Raw genomic sequence first — 11,099 nt, 5'->3', positions numbered from 1 at the left:
GATAGGTGGGGCTACAGGACCAGGAGAAAGGCTGGGGGAGGGCTGCAGAGAGAGGTCTTCAAGGGACACCATGTAGCTACCAAAAGAGAAACAAGTCTGAGCATTCTCCAGTAAGCCACAACCATGTGGAAATACATAAATTAATAGAAATGGGTTAATAATTAAGATAGAGTTAGCCAATATTGGCCAACAGTTTAATAATTAGTATATCTTTGTGTGTTTATTTGGTGCAAGACAGCAGCAGGACCTGGCTGAAAGAAACTCCAGGAACACCAAACCAGCAAAAGAAGATCTTCACACAAAACTCTTTTAAGAAAGAGATGTATTTGGAAAGGAGTCCAGGAAAATGGATGCTCTGCCAGGGTAGAAAAGGACAGCTTTCAACTGAAGAGGCAGAGGGGTTTATACAGGACTTCTTTTTTTTTCAAAGATTTTATTTATTTATTATGTATACAACATTCTACCTCCATGTATATCTGCACACCAGAAGAGGGCACCAGATCTCATAACAGACGGTTGTGAATCACCATGTGGTCGCTGGGAATTGAACTCAGGACCTCTGGAAGAGCAGTCAGTGCTCTTAACCTCTGAGCCATCTCTCCAGCCCTATATAAGACTTCTTAAGGGTGCAGTTTTCCCGAGGAGAAGGATGGGTTGGTTTTGTTGTTCAGGGATTGGTTGGTTTAGTCGGTCAGGAGCGGAGTTGACTCTAGGTTCAGGGCCAAACTATTTCTTTCACTATTCATTGATAGCATTTTGGCTCTATTTTCAGAGCTAAGGCGTATTTCTTTCAATGGCTCTGGTTCTCGCAACAAAGTGTGTTTCTTTGCCTCTGGCTTCAGAGTCTGGGTGGGTTTCTTTCCCCCTGGCTTCAGAGTCTGGGTGTGTTCCTTTGCCTCTGGCTTCAGTGTCTGGGTGTGTTTCTTTGGTTCTAGCTTCAGTGCTAAAATGTTTCCTTCACAGACTCGGGTTTCAAATCCAGGTCATGTGTCTTTCTCTAGCTTTGGGATCAGGGTCAGAGTGATCAATTTTCCAGCTCAGGGATTGGTGGGGTTTTTTTTCAGTTGGTAAGGGACAGAGTTGGTTTTGGTTTCAGCTGATCCATTTGAAGTCTCACAGACATTTTTCTTACCAAGATGTGAGCAAATTCCATCTATCTAGAGCAGTGAGAAAACATAGCAGACTAGGTGCCCAGATGGGTTTTACTGTCACTCAGGGAGTGCAGAGACTCTCTATTTGGTACTGACTACCAAGGAGTGTCCACAGCACAGGGCTTTTGGCTCTATGTTCAGGTCAGGGGATATTTCTTTCACTGACTCTGGCTTCAGGACCAAAGTGTGTTTCTTGGCTCTGGATGTAGATTCAGGGTGCATTTCCTTGGTTCTGGGTTCAGGGATAACTGTTTCCTTCACTATCTTTGGGTTCCATCACCAAGGTGGGTTTCCTTCACTGCCTCTGGTTTCAGGGCCAGGACAGGTTTCTTTGGCTTGCTGTGGTTTCAAGCCAGAATGGTTTTCTTTGTCTGGATCTGGTTTAAGAACCAGGGCAGGTTTTTTAGCTGGCCTTTTGACCCTACAGAATCCATGGTCATTTAGTTTGGGTGAGAACAAACCACCACCACCTTACCATTTCTTATTCACCAAAAGCTTCCTGCTTCTAGACCTCTGACCTGCCCTGTGTCTTCTCCCCTACACATAATGAGATTCCTTTCAGGTCCTTGTCCCACTTAGGAGACTCCAAAATGTGGACCAGTCCTCTTTTCTCACACACTGTCAACTCACAGTGTCTTCACCTGTCAGAAGGAGTACCTGATAGTTGGTGACCCTTTGTGGAGGGACTCAAGGCTGTCTCCCTGGTCTCTGTGGCCTAAGGATACATCCTTCTTCTGTGACACATCTTCTCCCAAGATCTGCTATCTTTCCCCCATCTGGGCTGAGCCTCCTTCTAGGCAGGAGCATCTGCCAGAGTGCCATAGGCTGTGTGGGATCTATATTCAAAATAATCCCGACTCCCTCAATCTTAAGTTTTTGCTCATGTTCCTCTCTACTTGTCTTTTGTATGCTACAGTCTTCCAGACCACATAGTGAGCAAAATGGCTGATGAGTATCCCTGTGCCCTGAGAAAACAGAAGCTCACCCTGGGGCTGCCCTGTGCTGTGAACACTCCTTGGTTGTCCGTACCAAGTAGGGAGTCTCTGTACTGCCTGAGAGACAGTAAAACCCAGCTGGGCACCTAGTCTGCCATGTTTTCTCACTGCTCTAGAAAGATGGAATTTGCTCCCATTATCGAGGTAAGATTATGTCTGTGAGGCTAAAAGGGATCAGCTGAGTGACCCATGGGAAGGGGGCAGATTCCTTCTCGAATACGGTTATCTGTCAGGGTTCTGACACAGGACAAAGACCCAAGAGCTGACGTGTCAGTAGCCTTACATCCTGGGTGTTTGTGAAGAGGTGACCCAAGTCCTATAAAGATGGCTCTGGGCCGGGCATTGGTGGTGACACACGCCTTTAATCCCAGCACTCGGGAGGCAGAGGCAGGCAGATCTCTGTGAGTTCAAAGCCAGCCTGGTCTCCAGTGCAAGTGCCAGGATAGGCTCCAAGCTACACAGATAAACACTGTCTCCAAAAGAAAAATAATGGCTCTGGACTCCATCATCCCATGCAGGGTTTCATGATGGTGATCCCAGTTCTTCTTTGTACTGAACTGTGAAGAATTTTCCCATGTGCTCCCTGGCCTCTGAGATGCCTTGGGCCTTGTGTCTAGGTGATTCCCATAGGCTAGCCCATCTTTTCCAAAGGAAATACATGAAGAATGGAAATGAACATGATCCCCTGGCCCTGTGGCAGGGTCTGAGAAATCTGTGTCACTGACCTCCAGGTCTGTAGGGACAAGAGAGGAAGCCAGGATACAAGGTAAGTTCTTGGTTCTGGGAAATACTCTTCTGAGTATTGGATGTGTGTCCTGATGCTACACCTGGTGGTCACTGGGGAAACTGCAGTTCATGTCTGAGGAGCTGTCCTTATCAGCTGAGCCTGTAGCCATTTGCATACAGGAGAGAATTCCCTGAGCTCAACCCAGAGGACAAGCACTTTGCAGGATACCATGTGTCCTTTATCCCCCTCCTTGGTGACCCTGACCTTCTTGTGAAGTCTCATAAGCCCACCAGGACAGTTATTTCATAGCCTGGGCAACTGTCCAGCTAATCTCTCACTGCTGTCTCTGGAGAAGGTTCCAGGACCTAAGCCTACCTCTCCTGACAGTGTAACAGCTGGTCAACATTGCAGTATGTAACAGTTGCTCAGTGTTGCTCTCACTGGTAGTAGGTTTTAATTTGTGCATGTTTACCTTTCTTTTCCTGGAATATACGTGACATTTGTTGTCAATGTATATAGTTTTTGCACCAGGCTTAAAAACTTCTTTACACTAAAATGAAAATTGGTAGCAGCATCTTGCCTGTGGACCTGGAATGGTGGTCACACCCCTTTGGGCATGGCTTCAGGTAGACAGAAGCAGAAAGAGAGAATTGTGAGGTGTGGTCTCTCTCTCTTTCTCTTTCTTTGGGTCCGTGGGTCTGTTCTGAAGGACAGAGAAACTGTGGTTCTTTGTTATTATCTGTGTAAGTGTTCCCTTATAAACACCCATTTATCATTTATCTTGGGTCTAGCGAAATCATTACACCTATGCCTTTAAAACATGACACAAGACCTTTGTAAAGATCTCTTCAGGGACATTGGGTTTGAGCCTGGGACAGAACTATGACTGCAAGGCTTATTGGTGCTCACAACTATGTGAGGATCACATGTTTGCCTCAGCCAGGCACAATGTTGATTCCCTTGGGTCTCTCTCAGGTTCACCTTCCTGAGGAGAACCGCAAGAGACTGCACAGAATCTGAGATTCTAGACTAAGTTAGCTGCCATAAGTCCACCTGTGTGTAAGATGAAGTGAAGAATTTTGATCTGCTGCCATTTTTCTATACCATGTGTTTCCTTCACTCGATCCTCAAACCCTAACGTTAGGAGAAAATGGAGTGGGGATGTAGAGACACACCACTCTCCTGTATGTTTGTGTAGAGAAATGAACCCCACCCAGCACCCAGAGTTCACAAATAATCACTTACAGTACAGTGGAAATATATCGGTATTTTGAAAGAGCAGATAGGAGGAGGGAAAAGTAGGAGGAGAGGAGGGAGGGGAGCTGGGATTTTAATGCAAAAAAATAAATTTTAATAAATATTTTTGTTACAAAAAAAAGAAACAATGACATCATGAAATTTGAAGGCAAATGAATGTAAATACCCTGAGTGAGGTAACCCAGACCCAGAGAGACAAACATGGTATATACTCACTCATAAGTGGATATTAGATGTAAATCAAAGTATAAACAGACAACAATCCATAGCCCCAGATGATCTAGTTAACAAGGAAGAGCCTAAGAGGGGAACATGGATTGTCCTGGGTGTCCCAACCTTCATGACATCAACCTGGGGCAAGAGAGTCAGGGATAGGAAATGGGGACAAGAGACTCAGAAAGAACGACCACAAGACAGGATTCTGATCAAGTGGCAAACTTTACTTTTCTCAGGATAGCTTATATAGTCAGGATACGGCGAGAGGCAGAACGGGTTGTTTGTGCACCAGGTGTTAGTATAGGCAGGATATTAGGAAGCCACAAAGAGGATGTTTGGCAGGGTAAACTGTTCATGAGGTCCAGGAAGGGTGGCCTAGGTGACTGAGCCTGTGGGTGGAGGACTGGGTCAAGCTGTTTCTTTTCTTGAGCTGAGGTTTTAAGGATCTGCTATGTAAAGGTTGACTATGTGGCCTGCCAAGCATGGCCTTGGATCTCATGCCAAGCCCTGAGATTTGGCTCCCAACACCTACCTGGGAAGGGAAAATAGACAAGATCTCCATGGTAAACTGGGGACAAGGAGGGGGTATAAGGAAGGGTATAGGAATTGGAAAGATGAGGGATTGGCATGGACAAGTTGAGGGAGGGACAAGTTGACAGAGAGCACTGAAAGAGATATCCTGAGAGAGGGAGCCATTGTGGGGTTAGGGAGAAACCTGGTGCCAAGGAAACTCCCAGTGATCCACAAGGATGACGCCAGCTAAGACTTTTAGCAATAGAGGAGAGGGGTCCTGAACTGTCCTTCTCCTATAATCATATTGGTGACTACACTAATTGTCATCTTAGAACCTTCATTCACTATCTGATGGAAGCCAATGCAAAGATCCACAACCAAGCACTGGGCTGATCCCTGGGAGTCCAGTATATGAACAAGGGGGATCAAGATCAAGATAGGGAAACTCACAGAGGCAGCTTACCCAACCGCATAGGAGCTCTAACCAGACAGCTAGGAAGCCTGCATGGAACAGACCTAGACTCTCTGCACATAGCCGACAGTTGCCTATCTAAGGCTGTTTGTGTGACCCCCTAGAGTGGGACCAGAACCTGTCCCTGGTGCATGAGTTGACTTTTGGGGACCTATTCCCTTGGTGGAATGCCTTGATCAGCCTTAATGTAATGGAGAGGAGCTTGGTCCTGCCTCAACTTTACATGCCGAGCTTTGTTGACTGCCATGGGAGGCCTTATCCTTTCTGAATGGAAATGGAGGAGAAGTGAGTGGGGAGTTGGTAGGAGGGTGGAAGGAGTGATAGTTGGAGAGAGGGTAAAATGTAGTTGGTATGGTCCATTTTAGAGAAGGTTCCATGTGGCGCTGAGAAGAAGGCATTTTCTTCTGTGTTTGGATGGAATGTTCTATAGATGTCTGTTAATCCCAATTGGGTCATAGCATCTGTTAGTTCTTTTGTTTCTTTGTTAAGTTTCTCTCTCAAGATCCTGTCTAGTGGTGAGAGTTGGGTGTTGAAGTCTCCTACTATAAGTGTGGGAGTTTATGTGTGATTTGAGTTTTAGTAATGTTTCTTTTATGAATGTGGGTGACTTAGTATTTGGGGCAAAGATGTTCAGAATTGAGACTTCATCCTGATGGATATTTCCTGTGATTAATATTAAATGACCTTCATCTCTTGATTGGTTTTAGTTTTTAATCTAATTTGTGAGATAGTAGGATTGCTACTCCATTTGATTGGAAAATCTTATCCCAACCCTTTACTGTGCGGGAAGATTGAATCAGGGGAAGAATAGAGGAGAGCAACATAAGATAGACTATAAGAGAGGGAGCCATTATAGGTATAAAGAGAAATCTGGCACTAGGGAAATTTCCAGAGATCAACAAAGATGACACCAGCTAACAATCTAAGCAACAGAGGAGAGGCTACTTAAATGCCCTCCCCTGATAATGAGATAGATGACTACCTTATATGCCATAGTATAGCCTTCATCCAGCAGTTGATGGAGGCAGATGCAGACATCCACAGCTAAACACTGAGCTGTACTCCTGGAATTCAGTTGCAGAGATCAAGGAGATATGAGCAAAGGGGTCAAGACCAGGCTGGAGAAACCCACAGAAAGAGCTGACCTGAACAAGGGGGAGCTCATGGACCCCAGACTGATAGCCAAAATACCAGCATGTGGATGTCAGTTAGGAAGCCTGGGAAATCTATGTGGCCTCTGGCAGTTGACCAGTATTTCTCCCTAGTATATGAATGGATTTTGGAAGCCCATTCCACATAGAGGGATACTCTCTTAGCCTAGACACATGAAGGAGGGCCTAGGCCCTGATCCAAATGATAAGACAGACTTTAAAGATTCCCCATGGAAGGCCTCACCCTCCCTGGGGAGCAGAAACAGGATGGAATAGGGGGCAGGTGGGGGGCAGGGGAGTGGGGGATGGAGAGGAAACTGGGATTGACATGTAAAACAACCTTGTTTCTAATTTAAATTTTAAAATGGGAAAATGTGGTGGTATGAAAAATAAATAAATAATTTAATAAAAATAGTTTTATGTGTATGGCATTTTTTGCTGTATGCATATCTGTGACCACAAGCATGTGTAGGGCCCACAGAAGCCAGAACAGAGCATTGGATCTCCCTGGAGCTTGAGTTATATATGGGTATGAGCTGCTGTGTGTATTCTGGTAACTGAACTTTGGTCATCTATGAGTGAATTCATTGATCTTAACAACTGAGCCATCACTCCAAACACTCCAAGTGGATGTTTTCAGAGGCAGATCTGACTGTTAGAAGGTAGAAAGCAAGAACTTGCTAGGACTCAGGCTGAAAGGGACGGCTGTGTTTCACAGATCTTGGCTAGGGATTTGGAATGGTCAATTGCTCCATATATTACCATTGTTATGAGTACCCAGGATCTAAGGCCAGTCACTGCAAGGGTTATTTCTATAAAGAACACAAGAGGGTAAGATGAGAAGCAGAGGCTAAAATTAAATCACACAGAGACTTCTTCATCAGAAAGTCCCCGTGCTAGATACAGAATCTACTGGAAGGGACAGATTTAAGATGGGTTTTATTTTTGCAGTAGTAGTGATTACAACACACAAGAGAACACATGGCTTCATCTATGGTATTTGGGCTTAGGGGATATGAAGTCCTGCAGAAATTCTCTAGAGGCAGGTGGCTTATTTCTACAGTCAAATCTAACTGACCATTTGTTTTCATTTCCTGGGCCAGACATTCCCTGGAGCTGCTGATGACCAAGGTTAATGTCTCTGAAAAGCATCTCCTCTCCCTCTACAGACCTCTGAGGAGGCCTCCAGGGTAAAGACACTGGATATGTATCCACAGACAAATAGCTTGTGCTTCACATCTGCCATCCGTGATCTGTGTGAGCCTAATTTGGCCACAGTGTTTTCGTGTCTCGATATCCCAGTGATAACACACATGGTAAATGAGATAGTCTTGGCAATAAGGTAGGCTAAATATAAACAAGGATCTGACATGGATATCTGACAAGATATCCATATCAGCAATGCCTGTGACTATTTACCTACAGGAGAGGGTTCACTAGACTTACTCTCTGAGGACATGCAGTCATCAGGAGCACCTGGGTACTCTATTTCTCCCCTTGCATGCCATGACCATCCTGTGAAGTCTCATAGCCCATCAGAGCAGTTGGCCGAGGAAATGGGCACCTGTGCACCTGTGCTTTCCGTGCTGAGACTCGGAATGACATGCCCAGGTGACCTAGCCTAACTGTGGCTCTCATGGCAACATTGCCTGGTTCCTTGCACTGACATTCAGACAACTGGCAGATTGTTCTTCTTTGATAGCTCTAACAACTCAGATTCCAAGACTGCACAGACTCCCCAGCTCACCTGCAGTCAGGAATCTGGGACAATGGGTCTGGAGCCAGGATGGCTTGGTGGTGGGTCTCCCCTCTGGTAACATTCTATACTTCTCTCAGCCACACCCTCCCTGAACCACAAGTTTTTCTTAGGGCTACATTTATGGTGAGATCCACACAATCTGGGCTTGTTCTGATCCTTTGGAGGAGATAACCCACCATACATCCTACTCTCAACAAGGTGAATTCAGATAAAAGATTCTGGCATTGTAGCTTGTATCGACTGGGTGCATCTAAACCTTACTGTGGGCAAGAAAATGAAATGAAATAAAACACTTTAAAAACCACGTATTCATCTGGATGTTGTTTGAAACAGCAAAGACTATTGGTGCACATTGTTTCTCTGCCATTGTATACAGACCCCAGTAAGCTTTTGCATATGGTGCAGGCAGTTAGATCTAATGGGAGCCAAATCTCAGGGCTTGGCATGAGATCCTAGGCCATGCTTGGCAGGCCAAATAGTTTACATAGCAGCTCCTTACAACCTCAGCTCAAGAAAAGAAGCAAGCTTGACCCAGTCTTCCACCCACAGGCTCAGTCACCTAAGCAACCCTTCCTTGACCTCTTACTCATGAACTCTTTACCCTGCCAAACATCCTCTCTTTGTGGTTTCCTAATATCCTGCCTACACTAACACCTGGTGCACAAACAACCCATTCTGACCCTCCCCATATCCTGCTCTGCCAACTATATTAGCTAGCCTGAGAAAAAAATAAAGTTTGCCACTTGATCAGAATCCTGTCTTGTGGTCTTCTTTCTACATCTCTTGTCCCCATACCCTATCCCTGACTCTCTTGCCCCAGGTTGACGTCTTGTGGGTCGGGACATACATCTCTACGATCCAAGCAGAAGGTATCACCTGGCTTCTGATGGCCAAGATACCTTTCCCTTCATATCTCTACATCTACAGGAATTGCCTGGTTTCCAGTGGCCAGGATAACTTTCCCTTCAGATCTGTACATCAACAGGAATTGCCTGGCTTCCTTCAGATCTCTAATACCTACAGGTATTGCCTGGCTTCCAATGGCCAGGATAACTTTCCCTACAGAGCTGTAAGACTTGCAGTGTGGACAGTCTAAATGGTATGTCTCCATCAAATCTAGCCCTTCACAGGTCAAGGAACCCCTAAGAAAAGGAGGCAGAAAGAGCATAAGAGCCAGAGGGAATGGAAGACACCAGGAGTACAAGGCACCATTAATCAACTAAGCAAGGCACATGTGAACTCTCAGAGACTGAATCAACATGGAAAGGCCTACATGAGTGGGCACAGGATCCTCCAGATGTGTATTATAACTATAACCTTAGTATTTTATGAGACACCTGGGCTTTTTATCATTTTTCTATTTGAATTAGAAACAAGATTGTTTTACATGACAATCCCAGTTCCCTTCTCCCTCCCATCCTCCTTTAACACACCCCCCCCCGCCAACTAAAGCCCTACTTATCACATATCTTTTCTTCTATTCTTCCCTTGACTCAACCTTTCTGCTCCCTCATGACCTCTGCATCCTTCCTCTTCTTTCCTTCTCATTCTCATGGCTCCCTCCCCCCCTTCCTGTGCTCTCAATTTGCTCAGGGGATCGTGACCCTTTCCCCTTCTCCAGGGGACCATGTATGTCTCTCTTAGGGTCCTCCTTGTTTACTAGCATCTCTGTCAGGAGACACCTGGGTTTTAAGAGAACAATTGGATCTCTGACTCTTATGTCGGCTCTTAGTACTCTTTTGCTCTTGTTCGGTTGTTGGGTCCAACACCAATACGATAGTCTTTGTTTCATCTTGTTATATTTTTTTTCTGATACTTTGTTGTTATCACTTAGAGGCATATTATTCTCCAACGACAGAAAGAAAGGGAGTGGATGCCCAAGGTAGGGGGTTTTGGAAGAAACTTGGAAGAGATGAGAAAGGAGAAACTATAAACAGTATATATTATAAGAGAAAAGAATTTATTTTAAAAAAAAGAAAAAGTTCATCCTGTAAAGTGATTAACAGCATTAACAAATTTTAATTATATTAACATTTGTTTTAAAAGAGGAACTTTATTAATGCTAGAAGTGAAACATGATACCTTGCTGTTCATTTTTCAGATTACTAAAATTCCCATGGCTCTCAATAGTGATATGGAACTTTAGAATTCCTTACATGAAACAGACAAATAAATAGAGACCCAGAACCTACAGAGATGAAAGCAAAAGAAACACAAACCTGATTCCACTTATGACTCATAAGACTGACTGAATAAAGGAATTGGACAAAAGTGAACAATTTTAATGATGAAAACAGAAAACTAGGGGTAGAAGATAGACCAGGGCAGTAGGAGACATGCGAAAAACCACTGTCAACTCACTGGAGACACTGACAGCTTTCCCTCTAAGACCAGGATTGACACAAAGATGCTGAAGATGCCACGTTTATTCCGTATTCCCTCAGATGCCCTGGAAAGAACAAATAGGCAACACAGATAAATAAAATGTTCCTAGTTAATTGGCTTTAAAATACATCTTGGGAAGACATGAACTTATTTTTGGAAAATCCTAAAGATTCCACAGAAGTTTCTGGAACTGGTGAACAAACACACCCATCTGAGCTCTACTTATGGACACTAATATAGCACACAATCTATTCGATGCCCTGTTTTATCAAATGCAAATATTAGCTAAGTGACAAGGAAAAGTCAAGTGGGGGGATCATGTATCTTCCTGGGAAAAAGAAATAGAACAGATTTTGTGGAAGAATTGGAGGCAGGTGTGAATGAGAACAAGAAGAAACAGGTGGGTGAGGTGAGATGGAAGGAGAGGGTAGTTGGAGAAATTGCTGGAACGGTAGGGACACTTTGGGAGCAAT

At 44.5% G+C, this 11,099-nt stretch overlaps 1 protein-coding gene across 1 annotated transcript in view; it reads left to right on the top strand.

Moving 5' to 3' along the window:
• The first annotated feature begins 2,092 nt into the window (after window positions 1-2,092).
• LOC100755643 (carcinoembryonic antigen-related cell adhesion molecule 3-like) overlaps window positions 2,093-11,099 on the top strand; it is a 16,304-nt gene continuing 7,297 nt past the window's right edge. The window contains exon 1 of the mRNA XM_035453743.1: window positions 2,093-2,183. Within this exon, the coding sequence (XP_035309634.1) occupies window positions 2,093-2,183 (91 nt within the window). The remainder of the gene's footprint in view (window positions 2,184-11,099) is intronic.

The sequence above is a fragment of the Cricetulus griseus genome, unplaced genomic scaffold (genome assembly GCF_003668045.3).
Source record: "Cricetulus griseus strain 17A/GY unplaced genomic scaffold, alternate assembly CriGri-PICRH-1.0 unplaced_scaffold_19, whole genome shotgun sequence".
NCBI classification, from domain to species: Eukaryota; Metazoa; Chordata; class Mammalia; order Rodentia; family Cricetidae; genus Cricetulus; species Cricetulus griseus.
The sequence above is the reverse complement of the archived record's forward strand: the minus strand, read 5'-3'. Positions and strand labels throughout refer to the sequence as shown.